The sequence below is a fragment of the Choloepus didactylus genome, chromosome 8, assembly GCF_015220235.1.
Source record: "Choloepus didactylus isolate mChoDid1 chromosome 8, mChoDid1.pri, whole genome shotgun sequence".
NCBI lineage: Eukaryota > Metazoa > Chordata > Mammalia > Pilosa > Megalonychidae > Choloepus > Choloepus didactylus.
The window spans coordinates 123,698,861-123,724,760 of record NC_051314.1 but is presented as its reverse complement, the minus strand read 5'-3'; the positions used below and the strand labels follow the sequence as shown (position 1 = coordinate 123,724,760).

The following is a 25,900-nucleotide window of genomic DNA, read 5'->3' as shown; positions in this document are numbered from 1 at the left end:
CGATTTGTTCAAATACCACAATTGCATGGAACTTTGAATAGGAAGTGAGATACAGTAGGTTAGTATAGGCTGGAATGAAATAGTGACACATCCCAGAGTAATTTGGGCAGATCATAAAAAATATATTTACAGCCTCCCCCTCCCCAGCCCCAAGGATCTGGGGGAAGGTGCGGATGTGTTGGACATCCTCACCTGGACTGGTGTTGATGTTGTTACAAACATTGGGACTGGCGGTTTGATGTGCTGAGCCCTCGATCATGGGACTTGCCCTTAGGAAGCTCGTTACTGCAAAGGAGAGGCTAAACTTGCATATAATTGTGCCTAAGAGTCTCCCCCTGAGTACCTCTTTGTTGCTCAGATGTGGCCCTCTCTCTTTCCAACTGAGCCACCTCGACAGGTGAACTCGCTGCCCTCCCCGCTACGCAGGACCCGACTCCCAGGGTTGCAAAGCTCCCTGGCAATGCAGAATATGACTCCCGGGGATGAATGTGGACCCGGCATCATGGGAGTGAGAGTATCTTCTTGACCAAAAGGGGGATGCAAAATGAGATGAAATAGTTTCAGTGGTTGAGAGATTTCAAATGGAGTCGAGAGGTCACTCTGGTGGACATTCTTATGCATTACATAGATAACACCTCTTAGGTTTCAATGTATTGGAATAGCTAGAAGTAAATACCTGAAACTACCAAACTCCAACCCAGCAGTCTGGACTCCTGAAGACAATTATATAATAATGTAGATTACAAGGGGTGAAAGTGTGATTGTGAAGACCTTGTGGATCACACCCCCTTTATCTAGTGTATGGATGAGTAGAAAAATGGGGATAAAAACTAAAGGACAAATGGGGTGAGATGGGGGGGATGATTTGGGTGTTCTTTTTTCACTCTTATTTTTTATTCTTGCTCTGGTTCTTTCTGACGTAAGGCAAATGTTCAGAGATAGATTGTGGTGATGAACGCATAACTATGTTATCATACTGTGGACAGTGGATTGTATACCATGGATGATTGTATGGTGTGTGAATGTATTTCAATAAAACTGAATTTAATAATAAAAAAAAAAGAAGTCATTGGAATAATATTAAAATGTGCCAAGGAAAAGTAAATTTATAATTCTATACTTGGCTAAGTAATTACTCAGAATTGAGACAAAAAATAAGAAATTTCAGACAAAAATAAAATTTTAACTCACATCCCACATACTGATATGTTCACATTTTCATCCAGGATACTGATTATCTTTGGCACCTGAACTTTGACATCAAACTTGGGAAGCACTGTTGATAGATATAATGGAGATAAGGGAAGTTGGTAAACATTTAATGGAAATACAAATATTTTCAACCTGCCTTAAAAAGTTAGATGCAATTCTCAACAAACCGACTTTATGATGATAGGGTTTAACAGTTCACGCAGAATCTAACTGACCACATCAGATCTCAAATGACACTAATAAATGATGATGGGTCCATGGAAATAAGAAGAATTTAGACCCTTGAAAAATATCATTTGTTACTGAAAGTCAGCAAACTCACATAAGCATCTGTGTTCACACAAACATGATGGCATTAGGGGATACAGCTGACTCTACTCCAGGTTCAACATGCCCATGGGAAATTCAAAGGATTTAAATGAGCTCACACTGTAGGAACCAAATAGTTCATCTCCATGATCCATACCGAATTCCTGCACAGTGAAGGGGTGCTCTATCGCTCTGTCTGATTCCCTCTGTACCACCACCTTGTGGGAACCCTGCACGGGCTCTGATGAGAGAGGGAAGGATAACTGTTTGAGGCCACCCTCTAACTTGAGATTCTGCCATTGTGCGATTCGATTTCTTCTTGGATTCTAGAGAAAAACATGAAACATGGGAAGTATTTATTTATTTATGATAGTCCTGAACATCACAAATGATTTAGGGGTTAATAACTGACATTGCCTTCAGGAAAGGCAAATACAGAAGGAAGATAAAATACATTAAACCTGGCATCTGGAAGTCAGAGGAAATTAGATCTGGAAGTTTCTTATACTAGCTCACCTTTCTGGAATATTATCAAAACTAAATGTCTTCATTTCCTTATAAGAGGCTGTATCAACCCGTGGCCTGAGCAAAACAGGCCTGCAGATCTTTGGTGCACAGCAGTCTGCATGACCTAGGCAGCTAAATGTTTAACCTATTGTCTTTCTAAGCCAGTAAAGAGAAAAAGGGTAAACTGACCTTAAGATGTAACTTTATGCAAGCAGGCAGGAAGTGAGAGGCTCTTAGTCTCACAAAAAGAGTAAAATGTAATTGTTCAAGTGTTATTCTAGTCCTTCCTGTACCACCCCCAAGGTCAAAGTAACCTGTTCCTGCATCTATGCTCCCCCCACCCTTAGGAGGGCCTTTGTCTTAAACCCTTATAAAAGGCTTTCTGCCCTTTTTGCATCGCTGGGTCATCTTCCCTGTGAACACGATGCCTGCCCAGCCTGAGAGAGACATCATGATCTCTCCACAACTTCTCACCCTGTAAGTAAGCCCTGAATAAAAATTCATGTATCAGACAATGCTTGTTGTCTTCTTTGGCCTTTGGACTGGCATGGCCCTCTTGGGCTGCGACAGAGGCTCTTCCTGATACTTACCTCAATGTATACTAGTGTAATCTAGATGAAAAAAAGGAAAGAAGAAATGTGATTAGACCTTCACCAAAAGTTCCTATTTCAGACTTATGACCAAATAGCTTACTGAAGATAAATAATAACTATAGTAAGAGATAGTAGCTATAATATTTATAGTAAAATATTGCAATATTCAACTTGAAGCTTCACAGAACTGGAAGTTATCTGCTGAGAAAAATTGGTAGGTAGCTGTATAAAGAGAATAAACAATATGTCATAAACAATGGTATTACGCATTACCATTTCTCAGAGAAATATGATTTGTTGATAATAGTTTTATTTATTAACATTTATTATTTGTTAATATTTAGTATCTACCAATAATATTATTTAAGTACTTAAATCCTCATAGTCAAGAATATGACTATGTTGTTCACTTACATAAATTGCGTCATGATTTAGATCCAAAAAAGAAGAGAATTCTCAGAATGATTTGGTTACAATTAAATAAAGAATATGTTTTCTGGTTTCAATAATGTCTAATACCTGCCATTCAGGAGTAGCCTTGTCCCTTTGCCTTAATGTTGAAACTAGTTTGAGGAAGGGACACCTGATTAGCATAAACAAATTCCATTATACCCATATTCTGTAACATATAAAAGATAATATATAATGAATTATACTGTATTGATATCTATAATTGGAAGAAGCAAATGTCTTTGTGCTTTATTCAGTCCTAAACTCCTTCAGAGAATGGCTAGTCCCTATCTTTTTTCTTGTATTCTTTTCAATATTTAAGCACGGGATGTTTGGAGCAGTAAATGTAGCTATGCTGAGACTGGAGGGAACCTGAATTTTGCTGCCAGGTTCCAAAAGGGATGTCTTTCATCTTCTTGCTTTTTCTTGACTACTCCATCCTGCACTGTGTGAATGTTCCCTTACCTCAGCTACCTTCCAAACCATAGATTTTGAGATGCTTACCAGTTCATTTAGGGGGTGAAAATTTTCATCCACTGCGACAATACGAAAGTTGACTAAAAAAGAAATTTTCATAAGATTCTGTCATGATAAAGCAAATTATTTGGGTAACAAGACAGGAAAATAAGGCATTGGGGTAATGGTGACTTTGGCTGGAAAACTTGCTCAGGAGGTGACCCCTTCTCAGTGTTGCCTCAATCAGAGGAGTTCCCATACATACCTGTTTGTCCTGACTTGTAGATGGGTTTGTCTGTCTGGACAAAGACCAGACTTTGAGCATTCTTTACCAGCACTGTGGTCCTCTTCCTGAACTCCTGTGTTGTTCCCTTTATCTGGACAGTGAGGAATGTTACCTCTGAAAAGGATGAGATCCTGGGGAGCTAAGAAACAAAGGATACCCTTGAGGAACTACACAGTCTTCTCCCTCTGAATCCTTCATCCATTATTACTTACTCTTTCCCCTTCAGCCTCGCTAAAGAGCTAAGAAAGTATGAATATTTCCCCAGATATGAAAGTGAACATATTAATGTAAGGCATAAAGGAAATAAATTAGCAAAAGCCATCGTAATTGGAACCCTAATCTCCATAGAGCTCACCTGGAACTGTTGTTATTAAATCATACTCTTTTAAAATAAGTAGATGTTTAATTCTGAAGGGATGGGGAGAAGCATTGCTGAAAAAATATGGGAGAAAATAGGAACTGAGTATTCCAAGTTGGCCAATCTCAAAGAGGCACTGGTTGGTTGCTTATATTTTCATATTAAGAGGACATAAGATCCCATAAGATAAAAGCCCTGCTGCATGCTGTCCATTAAAAGATTTTCATATAATCTGTTTTCTAGGCATTGTCCAATCCTGATCTTAAAGAGGTGGCTGTATTTCAATGCTTCAATACTCCTCTGACTATTCAACTAAGACTATTTCTGTGGATTTTTAATGAGGCATTAAATTGAACTATTGCATATATAAGAATATTTCTTCCCTACTTTGGTAGAAAACCATGCTTTGTTCCTTGGTGGATGAAAACTCACTCTCCTTAATATTCTCAGCCTTCTTAAAGTCCTTCCTTGGGACTGAACACCAAATCCCCGTCACCATGACTAATAGAACTCAGTTTAATGTATCAAACAGGGGTGGGCAGCTAGTACTCACGGTGAAGGAAACGCAGTGGAACAGGTCTTTCTCTGCCACCAGGTCAGTGAAGAGTTTCCTGTTTCCCCTGACAGACTCCAGGGAAGCACTGACAGTCACTGTCTCGTTCAGGTGGCTCAGAAGGAGGCAGCCTTTCTCGGGGGTCTCGGTGTGGAGCAGGGAGGGCACCAGCACCATATACTGCCTAGGAAGTGAAGAAGGCTAAATCAGATAAAAACTGAGGATAGCAAACATTTTCATCCGTAAAGGTGTTCTCCATATCAATACATAGCTATTACTGTAGTCAGTGCTATACCATGAGTCAATTAACTGAGAACGAGTTCAAGGTTATACCTCCGATTGGCATAAGAATTAAATCTTTTATTCATTGGTAGTGTCTTTCCCACCCAACTTTCTACTAGAGGTTGGCTTCAAAGATGGTATTATTTTGTAGGTGTTCCTTGCTTTAAAAAATCCTAATACCTGAACTCCTGAATATATGTCCATAGATGTCATATATATACACACACATACATATATGTATATAGAGAGAGACTATATATAAAATAAATTGGGGGTGATTATTCACCTTATAAAGATTTACATGAAAATGTGTCTAAATAATCATCACTGGTACATCTACACTACAACTGGATTTACACAAATTTGGCTGAAAGAACTTCAGTGAATGTATATCCATTACACAAAATTATATATATTTATATTGCAAAATAATTTTCCTAATAGGAACACTGAAAAAAGAATCTTCTCTTTCTCTTAAGTTACTCATATATAACTTAGGCAAAATGAATACGTCTTTTATTTTTCTCAATAATTTCCACACATACACTCTGCACAGTACACAAACTGTATTTCATTACCATTCCCCTTGATTCCCATACTGTTGAGGTAATCAATATTAATGTCTTAAAGTCTATCTATCCATACTTTAATCTATGTTCATAAATATATGCTCATGTCAAGCATGTAGGGATGGATATGTTATCTTATTTAAAAAAGCTTATATAATACATATTTTTTGCCAAGTACTTTTCTTTTTCATTTCAATTCTTGAATGCTTTTAACTATGCAGAGGCAGGGGCAATTCTTTTTGTGAGCTTCACTTTCTTGTCTGGACTTCAGTGATGAGTTTCCTTTACCTATAATATTCCTACCTTCCATATTTGCCCATCATAATCCTATCCATGTTTCAAGAACCATCCCAGTGATGTCTTTGCACAAACCTTTCCTGAAGCACTCAACTCAATATAATCTCTTTATACTCTTTATACTCTGAACCCCGGTGAGCTGAAAGACAATGAATATTTTCTGAGCATCTGCTACATGTCAAACACTGTGTTAAGTAGTCTCTACATTAAGCCATTAAATCTGCCTGGCAATGTTGTAAGGTATCGTTCTAATTTGCTAATGCTACTGGAATGCAAAACACCAGAGATGGATTGGCTTTTATAAAAGGGGGTTTATTTGGTTACACAGTTACAGTCTCAAGGCCATAAAGTGTCCAAGGTAACACACCAGCAATTGGGTACCTTCACTGGAGGATGGCCAATGGCGTCTGGAAAACCTCTGTTAGCTGGGAAGGCACATAGCTGGCATCTGCTCCAATGTTCTGGTTTCAAAATGGCTTTCTCCCAGAACGTTCCTCTCTAGGCCGCAGTTCCTCAAAAATGTCACTCAGTTGCACTTGGGGTATTTGTCCTCTCTTAGCTTCTCTGGAGCAAGAGTCTGCTTTCAATGACCATCTTCAAATTGTCTCTCATCTGCAGCTCCTGTGCTTTCTTCAAAATGTCCCTCTTGGCTGTAGCTCATCTTCAAAAGTTCACTCTCAGCTGCACTGAGTTCCTTCTGTTATGTCAGCTCATTTATATGGCTCCACTGATCGACTTAGACCCACCCCGAATGGGCGGAGCAGCACCTCCATGGAAATTATCCGATCAGAGTCATCACCCACAGCTGGGTGGGGCACATTCCAAAGAAACACTCAAAGAATTACAATCTAATCAACACTGATACGTCTGCCCACACAAGATTACATCAAAGAGAATGGTGTTTGGGGGACACAATATATTCAAACTGGCACAGGTATATACATTATATTCTTCACATTCATGAGCTCTAAAATATGAGATCCTTGTCATCCCCAAATTTGAATATATTAGTAGGATGAAGCCCCAACCCCCTCACCAAATCAGTACAGCATACTTAAACATATGAATTCTCAAAGCTTTAATGACTCATAGCCTGCAGGTTTAAACTATTTATAGAGTTAATTTGCAAATAAGAACTATTATTTTCTCATGTTTTACTACCCTATCCTTACATCACAAATATGAACTTTTACCTTTAAACAAAACAGGCAACTTGATACACAATTTTATATTTCAGAAAGTTAGTAAGTGTGGAACTAGGCATGGAGAATAACCCAGACAGTTGAATTGTGGAATCTGGAAGTAAAGTTCAGTTCTCTCATTCCTCAAGTGGTCTGCTCCAGCATATTGGTCTTGCTGTATGTGTTTTAAATTGTTTGTCAACAATACTATAAATAATTAAAATCACAGATTTTTTTTACTACATGAATGTCAAGGTTCAGTTTTAAAGCAGAGAGGCTGAGAGTAGAAAAGTTAACTTACTATGGTCGTTTAGCTAGTAACTCTGACCTAATCTCTTTCTGGCCTTGTATGTTTCTGATCTCCTGAACTGTGTGAGAAATGATAAAAATGGTAATATTTTACCTTGCTCACCCATACCTCTTTTCTCTAGTTCTTTGATCTTAATAGGAAAGAAAGCATTAGTATATTGAAATTTATTCGATATGGTTTTTTGATTCTTATTACTGATAAGGGCGATAGATACAAATTTAATGCCATGTGTATTTGATATTTCAAGCAACTATACAAAGGTTGGGTTAGTATTCATTTAATAGATAATGAAGCTGGGAGCCACCAAGGTTGAGTAATTTGCCCAAGGTCTCACTTGTAGTGAGCAAGAAATGTTTTAATATATTACTCAATCATGGATGTTTGTATTTTAAATATTTGCCTTTGTAGCAGGAACTAAATTTTCAAATATTAGGCTGATGCCTTTAAATTTCCTCCTTTTCATCCCTTTTCCCTGTAGCCTCTACCTCTCTGAGGTTCCCTGCCCCAGTGCAGGCAGAGCTGGGCCCCTCTTGGGCAGGAGCTCTCATTTATTACATCAAGGGCTAATGCTGGAGGGAAAAGGTAATGTTCTCCCATAGAGAGGAGAGGACACCCATTCTGTTCATTATAACTAGACTGGATGGCTTATGTTCTATGTTAAATGGTGAACATGATGTAGAACCATGGTTTTCAATGGGCAGGAGGTTCCTATATTGGCCTGTGAGTATACAGACTGGCCCCAATAAATGCCTCTTGTTTCATCCATTCATTCTGAACTCAGAAAGCCAAATAGCCTCATTATATTTCCACATACTCTTGGGGTGTATGTGTGGTGTGGTACCATCCACAGTTAGGGATAAAATAGAGGAATGGAGAAGGAGAAATGCACCCGTACTGGTTACAGGGAGACCGTGGAAGGAAGAAGTCTGAGAGGCAGGGAAGTGAGCCGAGCAGCCTCCTGATTTCTGCTTCCTGTACTTTGGCCTGGAGAGGGCCAAGTGTGGTATTTGAGTAAGGGTAACACATACAGCAGGGGGCCCGTGTACCCCTCTCCTCATTTGGGACTATGGAGTCTGCTTTGAATCAATCAGGAATGTGATTACATCAGAGTACTCTGGAAGTGTCAAAGGAGGGCTAGGAGTTTAACTTCCCCAGCACACCTCAGTGCCCCTGTGGGGTTATTGGACCCAAGAGTTCCGATAGCTCCCCAGAAGGTATATAAAGGCAGCTGGGTTGAGGCCAGGGACCTCAAATTGAATCTGAACTGCAAAAGGGCAATGTGACCCTGCTGCAGAAGCTTTGTTGGAAAAACAGCCACAGATTTGGATGAATAATGCACAAGACAGTTGGGAGTTCTACAGGAAAAATACAGCTGAGGTGAGGTGTTCAGCCAGAGAGCACTTTTGGCTCATGACCAAGCTGAGAGGAACCAGCTGGCTAACGATTACAGCAATGCATGTTAGCAGGCAGGAAGACGCCAGATGGACAGTGGCCAAGGAAGACAGAGAACTCAGAGCCTGAGGACTTAGACCTTTCGCTTCCACCAGGAGGTAATTGGAGACCACACCCCTCCAGACACTATCTTGGAGAGGGACGGTGGAGGGGCACAAGAGAAGTCTTAACACTTACTGGATCTCACCAACTTCACAACTGGATAGGGTTAAAATGATTTTTCCCCACTCACTTTGTTGATGAGGACCCAACAAGTTACAGAAAAATAAGGTAGCTATATTTTTTCCTGCACATATGCACTACAATGTGAGCTAAATTGCATCCAACTATTCACTTTAAATGTTTTTGTAGTCAATGTCTTTGATCCAAAAGAATGATTTTTGGAAGGTGTGTTCTGAGGTTTTGGAGCTTACAAAATCATGTTTCCTAGTGACTACTTATTTTATTTATGGAAGAGAAGAAAATGGATTAACCATAATCATCTCTTATGATTGGAAGATATCTTAAGGAATGGAAGGGTAGCACTCAATAGGAAAGGCAAAGCAAAGAAGGGAGAGACAGAAATACGTAAACGACTCTTTAGAGATGGGACGTTGAGCGAAACTTACGGTTCAGCAGAGTCTGAGGCATTGGCAGGAAACAGGACAAGGAGAACTAGCATGAAGCATGATCGAGGGAGTCTGTTTTTCCCCATAGTGAGGGACAAATCTCAGGGACCGTAGTGTAACCAGCTTCTTGCACTCAGCCTGGTCCCTGAGACTCACCAAAGTTGCCAGGCTTTATGTGGCTGCTTCTTGCAAAAAAGCCCCACCCCACGGCCTCTGAGGAGAGGTCAAACCTGAGCACAGGTTCCCTAAAAGGGTCATTGCTCTCAGTGATTGCCTCATTAGCCACCAGGCTAGACTATGACAGGCTGTAAGTCATTTCTGGAGTATAAAATTCATATGCTAATTAGAATGAACTTTAACTTTGACAGTAAAGCTCTTGATGAGGGACTTTCAAGCCACCTTTCTCTAACTCCTTTAATTGCCACCTTCAAAATCCTTATAAGCAGGTGTCAAAGGACGATATACTTGAAGCTCATGGGACACATCACTGTGCCAGGACCTCATTCAGTACAGATTCATTCCTGGGATTGTGTGAGAAATAACTTTAGGGGAATTTCTTGGCTGTGGATTGAAAGCAATTCAGAAGAGTTGCTTGTAGTGGGATTAAGGAAAACTGAAAGGAATGTTAGAAAAGGGGTTATCAGAGATCACCTTTGTGTATTTTACACCATTGATCTGGTCACAATAATTGCTTTCATCTTTCTTTGTCACTGCTGGATATTGTCCTTTAAATGATGTAAATCACTTTATCCAAGAAATATTTTTTTGAGCTTTTACTGTGTTTTAAATACTGTTCTTGTGCTAGGAATACAGTATTGAACAAAACATTCAGTGTCCATGCACTTAAAATAGTTGAAGTCTAGAGGTGAACACAGACAAGTGAACAGCTTCAGTGCCATCCCGTGGGTATATACACTGACATCTGTGCACATTTTGGTGTTGCTGCTCAAGATGTTTTTGTCAAGTTTTCTTTCTCTTCCTTTATCTCAGCCTAAATGTCTCTTCTTCAGAAAACCACTCATCATAAAGTAGATTCTCTGCTGTTAGTCTTCATTGCATGTCTTTGTTTCTTTCATCGCAAATAACAGATTAAAATTAATTTTTAATTGTGAAATGTTTCATACATACACTCACAGATATAGAGAACAAGACAGAAACATTTATATTTATCATTCACCCAAATTTTAAAAATAATTATAATTTTTTTCTAGTAACATATATGTATAACACCTAAAATTTCCCCTTTTATATAATTCAGCAATGTTAATTGTGTTCACATTTTTATGCTACCATCAATACTCTATTAGTCAGGGTTCTCTAGGGAAACAGAATCAACAGGAGATATCTGTAAATATGAGATTTTATAAAAGTGTCTCATGCAATTGTGGGGATGCACAAGTCCAAATTCCGTAGGGCAAGATGAATGAGTCCAAATTCTGTAGGGCAGGCAGTGAGTTGGCAATTCCAGTGAAGGTCCTCATGAATTCCCCAGGACAGGTTGGCTAGTTGAAGCTGGCTGGCTGAAGAAGAAGTGAAAGTTCTCTCTCTTCTCCCTTAAAAGTCTTCAACTGATTGGATTAAATCCAGCCGATTGAATTCTCTCATTGCGGAAGATACTCCCTTGGTTGACGTAATCAGCCACAGATGTAATCAGTTGATTGATGATTTAATAAACCAGCCTTCTGGTTTATTAACCAACCACAAATGTCCTTGCAGTAACAGTTAAGCCAGTGCTTGCTTGACCAGACAGCTGGGCACCATCACCTGGCCAAGTTGACTCATGAACCTAACCATCACAACCACCCTCTATTACCAAAACTTTTATAACATCCCAAACAGAAACTCTGTAGTTTTTAAGTCTTAGCTCCATATTCCCTAATCCCACCCTGTCCCCTGGTAACCTATACTCTAGATTCTGACTCAGTGAGTTTGCTTATTCTAATTAGTTCATATCAGTAAGATCATACAATATTTGTCCTTTTCTGTCTGGCTAATTTCATTCAACATGAGGTCTCCAAGGTTCATCCACGTTGCCACATGTATCAGGACTTCATTCCTTTTTACAACTGAATAATTTTCCATTGTGTGTATATGCAACATTTTGTTTATTCACTCATCAGTTGATGGATACTTGGGTTGCTTCCATATTTTGGCAATTGTGAATAATGCCACTATGAACATTGCTGTGCAAATATCTGTTTGAGTCCCTGCTATCAGTTCTGTTGGGTATATGCCTAGAAGTGTGATTGCTGAGTCACATGGTAATTTTACATTTAACTTTCCGAGGAACTGCCAAACCGTCTTTCACAGCAGCTGGATCATTTTACATTCCCACCAACAGTGAATGGGTGTTCCTGTTTCTGCACATCCTCTCCAACATTTGTAATTTTCTGTTTTTTTAAATAGTTTTCATTCTAGTGGATGTTGTCTTATTGTGGTTTTGATTTGCATTTACCTAATGGCTAATAAAGTTGAACATCTTTTTATGTGCTTTTTGGCCATTTGTATATCTTCTTTGAAGAAATGTCTATTTAAGTCTTTTGTCCATTTTTAAATTGGGTTGTCTTTTTGTTGTTGAATTGAAGGATTTCTTTTATAGTCTGGATATTAAACCTTTATCAGATATGTGGATTTCAAATATTTTCTCTGGTTGTAAAGTTGTCGTTTACTTTCATGATAAACTCTTTGAGGTGCAAAAGTTTTTAATTTTGATGGGCTCCCATTTATCTATTTTTTCTTTTGTTGCTTGTGCTTGGTATGTAGTCTAAGAAACCATTGCCTAACACGAGGTTCTGAAGATGCCCCCCTATGTTTTCTTCTAGGAGTTTGATAGTTCTGGTTCTTATATTTAGGTCTTTGATCAATTTTGAGTTGATTTTTGTATATGGTGTAAGGTAGAGATCCTCCTTCTTTATTTTGCAAATGGAGATCCAGTTTTCCCAGCACAGTTTCTTGAAGAGACTGTTCTTTCTCAATTGAGTGGTCTTTGGCCTCTTGTCAAAACTCAGTTGGCCATAAATGTGAGGGTTGATTTATGAACTCTCACTTCAATTCTTTGCTCTATGTGCCTGTCTTTGTGTTGGTACCATGCTGTTTTGATTGCTATGGCTTTATAATAAATTTTAAGATCAGGAATTGTGAGTTCTCCAACTTCATTCTTCTTTGTCATGATGGCTTCTTTGGCCATTCAGGGCCCCTTACACTCTGTATAAATCTGATGATTGGCTTTTCCCTTTCTGCAAAGAAGAGTGTTAGAATTTTGACAGGGATTGTATTGAACCTGCAAATTGCTTTGGGTTAAATTGACATCTTAATGATACACAGTCTTCCAGTCAGTGAAAACAGAATGCCCTTCCATTTATTTCAGTTTTCTTTGATTTTTTTTACCAATGTTTTGAAGTTTTCTGCATACAAGTCCTTTACATCATTAGTTAGATTCATTCCTAGATATTTGATTCTTTTTGTTGCTATTTTAAATGGAATTTTTTTCTTGATTTCTTCTTCCAATTGTTGATTGTAAGTGTACAGAAAGACTACTGATTTTTGCATATTGATCTTGTACCCTACACTTTGCTGAATTCATTTATTAGCTCTAGGAGCTTCATTGTGGATTTTTGGTATATAGGATCATGTCATTTGCAAATAGGGAGAATTTTACTTCTTCCTTTGCAATTTGGATGTCTTTTATTTCTCTTTCTAATTGCTCTGACTTGAACTTCCAGTACAATGTTGAATAACTGTGGTGATAGTGGGCATCATTGTCTTGTTCCTGATCTTAGAGGGAAAGCTTCTTTTACCTTTAAATATGAGATTAGATGTGGGCTTTTCATATACACTCTTTAGCATGTTGAGAAAGTTTCTTTCTATTCCTAGTTTTCTAAGTGTTTTTATCAAGAAGGGGTGCTGGATTTTGTTGAATGTGATTTCTGCATCATTTGAGATGATCATGCTTCTTCCCCCCTTCATTCTGTTAATGTGGTGTATTACATTAATTGATTTTATTATGTCGTATCACCCTTGAGACCTGGGATAAATCCCATTTGATCATGGGATTCTTTTAATATACTGTTGGATTTGGTTTGCTAGCATTTTGTTGAAGATTTTTGCATCTATGTTCATAAGGGAAACTGGTCTATAATTTTCTTTCCTGGTGGTATCTATATCTGGATTTGGTATGAGGATGATATTTGACTCATAGAATGAATTCAGTATTCCCTCCTCTTCAACTTTTTGGAAGAGTTTGAGCAGGATTAGTGTTAATTCTTTTTCAAATGTTTAATGAAATTCTCCTGTGAAGCCATGTGGTCCTGGACTTTTCTTTGTTGGGAGGTTTTTCATTACTAATTCAATCTCTTTACTAGATATTGGTTTACTGAGATTTTTAATTCCTTCTTGGGTCAGTGTAGGTAGTTACTGTGTTTCTAAGAATCTGTCCATTTCATCTGGGTTAACTAGTATGTTGGCATACAGTGGTTTATAGTATCCTCTTATAATCCATTTTATTTCAGTGAGGTAAGTATTAATGTTCCCCTGCTCATGTGTGATTTTAGTTATTTGTGTCCTTTCTTTTTTTTCACTTTAGTCTAGTTAAAGGTTTGTCAATTTTATTGATCTTTCTAAGAATCAACTTTTGGTTTTGTTGATTCTCTCTATTGTTCTTTATTCTCTATTTCATTTATCTCCACTCTAATATTTGTTATTTCCTCCCTTCTTCTCATTTTGGGTTTATTTTGCTCTTTTTTTCCCTAGTTCTTTCAGTTTTGAGGTAAGGCCTAAGATTTGAAATCTTGCATAAATATTAAAAAACATAAATATCTTACATAGGAAATTACAAAAATGTATTGTAGAACAAAAGCAAGTAAATAACTGAGAGATATACCAGTGTTCACAAATGGAAGACATGTATCAATGATATCAATTCTCTCCCAAATAAATTTATATAATCTAGACTCTAGTTACAGAGATACTTGACTTATTAATTAAAAAAATAAAGTAGAAGAGTGAAGGGCCAAGGAGAGCCAAGATTACTTTAAAAAAGCAAAACTTAGGGTAAGTTATCTGCCATTGAAATACCAAGACTTATAATAAAACCAAAATAGTAAAAAACAGAGTGATAATGAAGCATAGATTTACCAATAGACAAGTGTAGCAGATTATAAAGCCTATAAATACCTTTCTTTCTCTACATTTATTAATTGGCTAATAAATGTCTAAATAATTACAATTATTTGTAAGAGCTACATGGGAAGAGTGATCAAACCAGAAGAGATACTCAGCCGTTCTTGTGTTAAATTTGTATAGGGTAAAAGGTTACCAATATAAATATTTCAGAAATTGAACCCTTTATGTGAAGGCCTTTATCAATGACTTTACTGTCCATAAGATGTTTTTATTCTCAGGAAAACACTGATCAAACCCTTATGAATCAGTTGTGTGTTGTTCCCCAATAGGGAATTTTGGCCTTCTCCATTCTGATATTACTGGTTATGTAATAAATGAACAAGTCTTAATATCAAGCATGTTTCTTCTTTTTGATGCTTGCCGAAGACTTCTGGAAAGGTCTGTGCTAGATACTCCAAACTTTGATACTTCAAAGAGTAGACTCTAGATTCAGGTTCTGAGCTTTTCTTAGCTTTCAGATGGTACCACTGGATTGAGACAGGATTTTCAGGACTCATTTTAGTTCATAGGCAAATAGACTTCATGAAAGAATTCTTGACTCAAGATAGGGTGGCAAAAGAATTACTGGGACTGAATACACTGAGAAGTGAAATTAAATTGTGATTATTTGGAATATGGTAGGTGTTATTTTTAAATGTATTTTTAATGACTGTGGGAAAAGTCCTTTCTTTTTCATGTTATTATATATCAAAACCTCAAGTTATTATATTTTGTTTCTATGGACAGAAATAAAACATTTTAAAATAGTGTCTGATTCTCGCTGACACCCTTAAAATTCAGAAACAAATACTTTTACTGGCTCTTCATACTTTTCATGGCAATGTAGTTATTTGCTTTTGTTTAATAAGAATCTTTCCTCCTTCTTAACTGGATGTAGGGCAACTTAGTTGTGTAATCAAGGCTACTTGGAGTGTTAATATTTGAAAATTATTCCCAATTAATCAGGCATGATACATTCACTATTAAGAAATATTTGTGGAGTCAATGACTACAAAGTCCTCCCAGGAGACTGGCTTGGGATCTCACTTGGGGTCCCATTGTCACAGGCATAAAAAGATTGTTTCCTAGCAGGCCAAGGATCCTGTAAATTTTAAAGGAATAGATATCCCAAAGATTTTTATGGCCTGTTTTACATTAATCAGTTTCATACCTAACTCAGTATTCTTATCCTAACAATTTATTTTTATTTTTATTTATATTAATTTTTTTGTTAAACGGCTTGTAAACAGCCTAGCTTATCAGCCTAGATAAAAGGAATTCACCCAAGTCTGTAAGGTATTGCATGGAATGATGGAGAAAGAACAAATCACTGAGATTCTTAAAACTCCAAACCAAGATTCCTTATGAAAACTTCTGGACAGAAGTTAATTGTGTGGCCTTAGTAGTTGCTTGATTTGAAAGGTTCAGGATTTGTAGACAAACTCCATGAGGCTTACGTGGCTATTAATCCTCCTATGCATGTATGGAAATAATTTGTCCATACCTAATGAGATCAACTCTCCCCCTTCTTTTTCTATCAAGATTAGTTTTTGGAGGAGGGAGACAGTCATAAAAATTATCATAAATAAGGTAAAATAATGGATAGTAAAATAATACTGAATGAATAATTCTTTCAGTATTATTCAGGGGCCAGGGCCTCTTAAGAATTACCTAGAGGACCATACTTATTCATCTCATTTTTTTATTACTGGTAAAATGTTCTAGACTTGGTGATTTTACTTGCTTCCTTACCTTGTCAATTTTTGTCAAGTAGAAATACAAATAATTTCTGTCAGGGGAATAGATACCCCAAAGATTTTTATGGCCTATTTTACATTAATCAGTTTCATACCTAACTCAGTATTCTTATTCTAACAATTTTTTTAAATTTTTATTTATTTATTAATTTTTTTGTTAAACTGCTTTTAAACAGCCTAGCTTTTCAAGTATTTTTTTAAACTGGCCATAATGTCTTATGGGTCACCTCATTAATAATGGGTAAAATAAAATCTCTGACATGTTTTCATTTTATATTTGCCTGAGAATCACAGTTTCATCTTTTTGAAAATTATGCTTGACAAATAATTTGTTAAAATAAGAAGCTATCGTAATTAATAATACCCACCTATGAAGCCTGGTATGAGTTGTAAAATATTTTATAGAAAAGTCTGTACTCTTTTACTTCAGATGAGTTGACAAAGGCATTCCCTCTCATTTTCAGTCTTTTCTTTCTTTTATTCTTTTGTGCCTTGTACAAAGGAGCACTTTAATTTTACCTTCAGCTGCTCCATGCCCGTGGAGAGAGAATTTTTGGGTCCAAGAGTTATCCTGATAGCACTGAGGATGAAAGTATTTTGTGTGTTTATATATTAACAGACTTTGAGTAATCAAGGATGATTTACTGGACATGACATGTTTTATTTTGTTAGATTAAGTACACATTATATCTTGGCACAGATTTTCTCAGACAAAACTATGTTCAACAAAACTTGTATCCACACAGAACTTTTGCCTTTAATGCAATGAGTGCTGTTTATTTTAATATTATTTAATATTATTTAATATTATTTCATTAATTCTCTTTCTAAAGCATCTGAGAATATTAAGTGAAAAGTATAAAGATATTTATCACACTCTCACCTAATAACAAGACTTCTTTTTATATTTTTAAATTATTAAGAAGAAAATGTATTTAGCAATGCCTCCATTTTTGTTAAATACTAATGAAACTTTCCTTTTGGGGTATACCAGACAGATTAAAATCCATAAATCAGCCTTTTTGCTGAAACTTGCACTGCAGTCCAGAAATGTTCATGATGTGTGGATTCATTTTTTTATTATGAGTCATCTTCTTATTTTCATTGCGACCACAGGAGAAATCAAGAGGAAGCTTGTTTCTGGAGAACTTTAACAAAAGAAGAAATTAATTTTGGGGGGATAAGCTGTAAGCACGGCAGAGGGTTAGAAATGAAAAACTGGGCCACATCTCAGATTTTTACTTTTTGTTTTTAATTATAGAGGAGTAAATATTCATGGCTAAATTAAAAATGTGAAGCAATATAGAAAACAAATGAGGATGCCTTGCATTCTCTTTTCTCCACCAATCAACTAGGACCTTCTCATTTATTTGTTTTGACTTGAAAGACAAATAAGGATGAACTAAGTAAACTGAGTCAATGAATGCACTGATATTTATTATTTTAACTGGAGATAATTTGTATTTACCTTTCTTATGATTGCTGAGAGCTAGTCTCAGTAAGATAGATGCTGTGGTTTCTCTTAGAGCTCGTTGAACGCATAAAATATACTTTTAAGCAAGCCTTGTTCAAAGCCCTAATAAATAACCAAATTTCTTTTTTTTTCTTCATTAATTTGCCTTAGGAAAAATATCGAAATCTTGTTCCACAAGATGTTTATAAAACATTAAGCAACTCAAGTCAGGTTTTAGTAAAACTTATCATTCTAGCTCATTTTCCCTACACGTCCTTGTTGACACATTTGTGCTATGTCATTTCTCCTTTAACTATCTACCCATGGGCATTTGCTCACTCACGCACTGACACACTGAGTCACTTCTTTGTCTTCCTGAGTGCCTACAAGATTTCCAGCTCTGTGTTGGGTGAACAGGCTGCACACATGATTAGGGTACAGGTTTGGCTTTCAATGAGGTCTTAGTCTATGCATGAGAGGAAAGTAAACAATAAAGTATATTATTATTTCTATAAGTATGGAATAGAGCTATGTCTATTAAACCGTTTGGCTAACCATGAAGAAAATAGCCCAGCTGTGCACGAATAGGCTGTGCATCTGGAGATCAGGAATAACTTGCTTTCCTCTCCCTGTCACTGCCTGGAAGATGAGTGATCCATAATGCAAACCTGACCTATTATTTTGCTTAAAATCTTCCAAAGACTCCCACCAGCAAATGAGAAATGTTATTCTAGCCTTTTGTTATCTTGTAATTTTATTATTGCCTGTATTTTTAATTTGTCTCCCTGTATCTATTGTTTTTTTCTTTCAACTTACTCTACTATAGATGTCCTTGAAGTTAATCTTAGTGATTTTAAGTTTTAGTTCAGTCCAATTTCAGTAATTGAGAGGTCAGAATTATAATTAACTCCATGCTGAATGAATAAAGGAAGATAAAATGTCTCGGAATAGGGCAGACCAAATATTATGAAGAATGGGAACCCATGATAATTACAAGTTCATTCACACAACCAATGTTATTGCAATCAATACCCAATATTATTGTGAAAAGGTTAATTTTTTAAAGTATTTCAAAATTTTACCCAGAATAAATAATAAGCTGAGTATTGCAAAGAAAATGTGAAAAAAGAGAAGTGGAGAGGGACCAGCTGTAATAGCCATGAAAATCTTTTATTAAGCCACAGTAATTCAACTATTTTGACACTTATGAAAGAATGGACTAGCTAATCAATGGAACACAATAGATCATTCAGAAGCAAGCCTTAGTATGAATTATTATTTAATATGATGGGAGAGGTACTTTTTATTATCAGGGAAAGATTGAATTGGTCAATAAATGATGCTGGGACAATTAGAAAGCTTCATGGGGAAAAAAAGTCACCTAATTCACCACACGATACACAGCAAAATAAATTTGAGACAGGATTAAGTGTAAAATTTGAGCCAGGACTTCGCTTCCAAACAAGCATGATAACCTGCTATCAGAATTGCGTTCCCACTGCAAACAACTTGAAACCCAGTCAAAATATATGAAACAACTCCTACTTTCAGACAATGGATAACAGATAGTGCAGGACTGTGATCCCTAAGAGGAGGGGAAATAGATGAAGTTAGCCAAAAATTATAACAGTTTATTACCTAGAAGTTGTTTTCAGTTTCTGTACAGCAGGGGAAACCCACACAGAGCCCACGGAATTGCAGAGGAGGCTGAGGTGACTAGAATTTGCAGGGATGAATACTGGATAAAAAGGAGCTGCACAGAGAGAGAGAGGTCCAGAGAATTTCAGGGAGGGAAGGGCCTTCAAATTTTTGGATGAACACGGATCTGTCTGTTTGTGAAGTAAGATTCCACAAAGCTAGGGAAAGAACCACTGGAATGTGGTAGTTGAAACTAGGGATTGGCAAATTATAGCCTGTGAGTCAAAATCCTTTTTTTTTAAACCACCCATGAGCTAAGAATGGTTTTTACATTTTTAAGTGATTATGTTTTAAAGATTATGTAATCACCTACATAATGGTCTGAATTATGTCTCTTGGTGCTTTAAGAAAAAGTTTGCCAACCCTGGTCCAAGCATTTTCCAGAGAAGACACAGGGTTTGGAATATTTCCCAGTCTGACCAGCCAGACTGGAGAGATTTCCCTAATACATGGGACATAAGGAAGAATCCTTAGAAGGATATTGCCTTCATAACAGGTTAAATTAGCCCTAGACCAAAGATTGCTCTGAGCCCAACCTAACAAAACTTAAAAGCAGGCTTAAAAGGATCAGAATGTACCCAGAACAAACATCAGAACAAAGTTCAGCACTCCTTAAAGGAATGCAGCAAAATTCAACATCAATCATATAAAATTTACAATATCCAACATTCAATCAAAATTTACGAGGCATGCAAATGGGTGTGAAAATATATCCCATAATGAGGAGGAAAATCAATCAAGAGTAACAGATCCAGAAATGACACGAGAGACTTAGTAGAAAAAGACATTGAAACAGCTATTATAAAGATAGTCCATATGTTCAAAGAAGTAGAAAAAAACATGAACATAAGAAGAGAAATGGATGCTATAGAAAAAAACAAAATGGAACTTCTCAAAAAGAGTTGGGTAGATTTGGCCCATAAGTTTTGTTCCACCCTCTGTGAACAGAGATTTATATCTCAGTTAGTTTATTAAGCCTTAGCTGGTTTAGATCTGAACCATATGTGCATAGTTCAAGGGTTAGTCTGAGACTTGTGCGTAGTGTTCAAATTTCAGTTAAGTTCTATAAGCCTTCTCAATCTCATTTTGGATGTGTCCTATTCATTCATAGCTGAGGATAGGCTGAGATATGTGATTTTGGGGATCCCCTTTGCTGGCTCTTTCTTCTCCATACTCTCTAGTCTTGTAGGGTACAATTTTCCTTTTTCCTCTAGGGAGAAATATGGGGTTTCTCTTGAGATTTCAGTTGCCTGTGCTGCTGTGCTAGGTGACTTGTGCCTGCCCTTGGCCAAGTGGGCAGGAGGGGAAAAATGCAGAAACTTAGCAGTGTGTGGGTAGAAGCTTCATGTTTTGTCTCCCCTTCACAATCTGCCTGCTCTTGATTCCTTTTTAGAGCCCTCAGGTGGGATTTTTTTTTTTTTTTTTTTTTTTTTTTGGTATTTTGTTCAGTTTTTAGTTGTAATCAATAGGAGGGATTAGCTTTAGTGGGTTTATGTGTAATAGTGGAACTGGAACTCCTTTGGGAGATTTTTAATTATTAGTATATATAGGTCTGGTCCATTTTTAAAAACATTTTATAATATTGTAGTGCCATAAATTGTTTGATGTATTTCTATGTGGGTGAACATTTTAGCTTGTTTTCAAAATTTACCATTATGGGCACTACTTTACAGACTACCATTGTACATAATTCCTTAAGAAAATGTGTGATTATTCTGTAAAAAACTTCTACAAGTATAATTGCTAAGTCAGAAATTATACACAAAAATGTTGATGAGTACTTTCAAAGTACTTCCCATAAAGAGGATTTATCAATTTACCTTCTCAGCAATATTGTATAAGAGTTTCTCTTTATCTGGTCCTACATTGGACATTATGAACCTCTTTTAGTTTTAGACAATATGATGATGGAAGATAACTTATATTGCTTATATTTGTCTCTCTATACATTTAGGTGAGTTTGAAAATTTTTATATATTTATTTTCCATATATTCTATTTTAAATTGAGTATGTATATCCATTCCCATGTTTCCCTGTAGTTTATATTGACTACATTTTTCTAGGATTTATTTCTAGTTTCTTGAGGTTGAAGCTTAGATGATTGATTTGAGATTCTTCCTCTTTCCTAACATAAGCGTTTATAGTTTTCCGTCTCAGCACTATTTAGTAATGTCTCCCAAATTTTGCTGAACTTTCATTTTCATTTAGTTCATAGGTTTTTTTTTTTTAATCTCCCTCGAGACTTTCTCTTTGACTAATGGCTTATTTAGAAGGACAGTGTTTATTTTCCAACTGTTTGAAAATTTTCTTGTTATCTTTCTGTTATTGATTTCTAGTTTGATTCCATTATGGCCAGAGAACATACTCTGTATGATTTAAATGCTTTTAAATTTGTTGAGTTTTGTTTTATGGCCCAGGATGTGGTCTATTTTGGCTTGTGTTCCAAGGTGCTTGAAAAGAAAAGAGTCTGCATTATGATATTGTTGGTGGGGGGGGGGGTGTGTTCTTTAAATGTTAGATTCTGTTGGTTTAAGATGTCATTGTGTTCTATATCCTTGCTGATTTTGCTGTCCAGATGTGGTATCAGTTATTTAGAGATGGATGTTGAAGCCTTCAGCTATAATTTTGGATGTGTCTATTTCTCCTTTCAGGTCAATCAATTTTTGTTTGCTTGTTTCATATGTTTGCAATCATTTAGGGTTGCTATGTTTTCTTGGTGGGTTGACCCTTTTATTATTATACATTATCCTTCTCTTTTGCTGGTAATTTTTTTTTCTTGCTCTGAAGTCTACTTTATCTGATATTAACATAGCCTCTCTTGCTTTCTTTGATTAATATTCTGTGGCATATCTTTCCCTCCCTTTTACTTTCAGTCACTTGTATCATTATCTCTGAAATGAGTTTCTTAGAGACAACAGAGAATTGGGTCATAGTTTTGTTTCTTTTCTTAATCTATTCAGCAATCTGTCATTTAATTGTTGTATTCAGACTATTTGCATTAATGTAATTATTGATATCTAGGCCATTTGATTTATTTTTAAATTTTCCTTTTTTAAATTTTGTTTTTATTCCCTTGTGGTCCCAATGGGTTACTTGAATTTTATTTTTAATACCATGTTGATTTATCTTTAGTGTTTTTCAGTATACCTCTTTGTATAGTTTTTTTTAAAATTCATTTTTATTGAGATATATTCACATACCATGCAGTCATACAAAGCGTGCATTCAATTGTCCACAGTTCCCATTATACAGTTGTGTGTTCATCACTAAAATTAATTTTTCAACATTTTCATTGCCACACACACACAAATAATAAGAATAAAAATTAAAGTGAAAAAGAACAATTAAAATAAAAAAGAACACTGGGTGCCTTTTTTTTTTTTTTTTTTTTTTTGCCCCCATTTTTCTACTCACCCATCCATATACTGGACAAAGGGGAGTGTGGGCCCTATGGCTTTCCCAATTGCATTGTCACCCCCTCATAAGCTACATTTTTATACAATTGTCTTCAAGATTCATGGGTTCTGGGTTGTAGTTTGATAGTTTCAGGTATTTACTGCTAGCTATTCCAAGTCATTAGAACCTAAAAAGTGTTGTCTATATTGTGCGTAGGAGTGCCCACCAGAGTGACCTCTCGGCTCCTTTTGGAATCTCTCTGCCACTGAAGCTTATTTCATTTCCTTTCACATCTCCCTTTTGGTCAAGAAGATGTCCTCCATCCCCTGATGCCAGATCTAGATTCCTCCCCGGGAGTCATATTCCATGTTGCCAGGGGGGATTTACACGCTGGGTGTCAGATCACACGTAGTGGGGAGGGCAGTGATTTCACCTTTCCAGTTGGCTTAGCTAGAGAGAGAGGGCCACATCTGCGCAACAAAGAGGCATTCGGGAGGAGGCTCTTAGGCACAATTATAGCAAGGCCTAGCCTTTCCTTTGCAGCAAGTCTTGACAAGGGCAAGTCCCATGGTAGAGGGCTCAGCCCATCAAGCCACCAGTCCCCTATGTCTGTGAGCACATCAGCAACCACTGAGGTGGGGAAGCACAACACCCCTGCATTCTCCACCAGCTCCTCAAGGAGGCTCTGCATATTTTTTTCATTTTTTTTAATTAACTCTTTTTTTTTAAATTAACTGTATCAAAAAAAAAAAAATAGAATAAAAAAACATTTCAAACAAACCATAACAAGGGAGTAAGAAAAAGAAAACTAAACTAAAATAACTACTTTACTTCCAACTGTATAGCTTTTTTTAATGTTTTAAAAAATGCTATGGAGAATAGGGAAATATTTCAAAACAAAAATGTAACACTGATAAAGAGTAAAAGAAAACATAAAGAGCTGATAATAAATGTTATAAATTTATTCAATACACAAAGTTTATGCATTTCCAATTCCATTCCCTTCTTTCTCCTCCTTTTTTCTCTTGTGATAATTCTTGGGTCTTAATTTCTTAAAGTCCATCTGAAGGGGTCCGTAAGTTTCCATTTCTTAAGCATTTCCCTGTTGAGATTCTAAACAGTAGAAGAGATGGTAGAAATTTTAGGGAAATTTTATGATCTACTGAAGAAACAATTTTTCATCTTTCAATTATAAATATTTGAACTTAATGCAATTTTAATTGTTTTTTAAGATGGGTAGAGCTCGTCTCAAATTTTCAGATTTTAAAATGGAGAACCAAAGGTCTCCTAGCAAATGCTATATTGTCACAAATGAACCCTATCGACCAACCTAGAGGTAGGTCTTATATATCCCATTTCTCATGCTGTGCTGTATGGATAATTAAAGTGACAAGTTTCCTGACCTTAACTATAAAAAATTCAGGAATATCCTAGAAAGGTCCTGGGTAGCAAACATAAGATATCATCACTAAGAATAGAATGTGAACTAAATATTAGATGATTTGATTTTTATATATGATAAGTTTCTGGATTCATCCTCAAACAAGCTACCCAGACACCAGTAATTATACTTTACTTTTTTTTCCACTGAGAAATTCTGTAATACATTTGAAACAGTACAGTTCATAAGTGATACATCAAAGTGTTTTGTAATACTGTAAATACACACTTATTTTAAGAAACAGCCTTATGCAGAGAACTGAGGTCCTTATTGTTTTTTGTTTTTTCTTGTTTAATTTGGCATAAGATTTTACTATTTATACTTTACCAGAACTGCAGGGGGCGCTGTACTCTTCAATGGTGAATTCATCTGAGATGCAAAAATGGTGGGACACAAAGAGTAAAGACATTCAGTAATAAAACTTGGGCAGTTCATTGTAGATAAACTATATAAGCTAAGGAAGAAATATTGCTGTGCAATATAAAGCACAGATCTAGAGCCAATAAAAATGATTTTCTATACTAAGCCATTTGAAATTGGAAGGAAGGGAAATGAGAGAAAATTGGACTCAAGTACAGAACTGAGGGGCAAGTTACACAGAGAGTGTGCATGGGTCTATCTACAGGGCTCCCTGTGGCTCTGTTTCTCAGTTGCATTTTTCTCCTTAGAGTTGTACCTTCCTCTCTGAACCTTTTTTAATTTAAGAAGGAGAAATGTTTAACCTACCAGCATGCTATGATGTACATAAAGATCATAAGTTTCTGGTTCAAAGCCACGAAGTAAATGGATATACTACAAAGTTTCCCAAACCAGTGAGACTATCTAAAGCACAAGTCAAAAAATAGATCAAATTTAAGTCTCACATCATATATCAGCACTAAGATGTTGCTTTTAGTTATTGTTATTTTTCTCATCTTTCTGGAATAATTCAGCCCAGACTAAACAACCTTATAGGAGAATTTAGATAGACATGATTACCTTACTGTTTTATGATCAATTTATATATATGGCTTTGATGATGTCATTTAGGGGACACATTACAGGTTAATATACAGATATGACTATCCAGTGACCATAAACCCACTTTTTCTTCCAGTGAAAGATCATGGAGTTTCATTTCAGAGAAGACAGCCCTTTAACATGTTGGTCATTTTTCCTCCCTTACAAAGCACAGAATAGCTGATTCCCACTCACCTGTCTCGTAATAATCATAAGCTCTTACTGTAGCTGGTTTTAAATTCTCTACTTGAATATCTTTTATCACTGAGAAGAAGAAACTCACAGTTTGGTTAGCTGGAGAGACAGAAAAACTGAATTAAAGATTAACTTAGTTTCTAGTTATCATCCTCTCTTCTTAAAATATTTTCAAGCCTGGCAGTTATGCTATCCATCTATACCAAAAGCTAAGGAAATAATGGGGTATTTAGAGACTTGCAAAACACACTCAATGACAGATAAAAGAAGGATAAAAGAGACGATTCTACAGACAGTCAAGTGTAGTAAATGGAGCCTTGAATTCTGGTCCAGGACCCATTTCCCTCTGTGGCTATTTTCTCCTCCCCTGGCTATGC

General features: G+C 36.3%; 2 protein-coding genes across 3 annotated transcripts in view; both read right to left on the bottom strand.

The window, feature by feature from the left end:
- LOC119542201 (PZP alpha-2-macroglobulin like) overlaps positions 1–9,578 on the bottom strand; it is a 44,913-nt gene extending 35,335 nt beyond the window's left edge. For both annotated transcript variants that reach the window (XM_037846772.1, XM_037846773.1), the window contains exons 1-7: positions 9,424–9,578; positions 4,725–4,908; positions 3,793–3,952; positions 3,576–3,628; positions 2,619–2,639; positions 1,679–1,847; positions 1,192–1,276 (exon numbers count right to left, since the gene is read on the bottom strand). In XM_037846772.1, coding sequence (XP_037702700.1) covers positions 1,192–1,276; positions 1,679–1,847; positions 2,619–2,639; positions 3,576–3,628; positions 3,793–3,952; positions 4,725–4,908; positions 9,424–9,509 — 758 coding nt within the window. In that variant the 5' untranslated portion in view covers positions 9,510–9,578. The remainder of the gene's footprint in view (positions 1–1,191; positions 1,277–1,678; positions 1,848–2,618; positions 2,640–3,575; positions 3,629–3,792; positions 3,953–4,724; positions 4,909–9,423) is intronic.
- A 14,400-nt stretch (positions 9,579–23,978) lies between these two features.
- LOC119542911 (pregnancy zone protein-like) overlaps positions 23,979–25,900 on the bottom strand; it is a 48,866-nt gene continuing 46,944 nt past the window's right edge. The window contains 3 exon segments of the mRNA XM_037847501.1: positions 23,979–24,001; positions 24,657–24,698; positions 25,524–25,622. Coding sequence (XP_037703429.1) covers positions 23,979–24,001; positions 24,657–24,698; positions 25,524–25,622 — 164 coding nt within the window.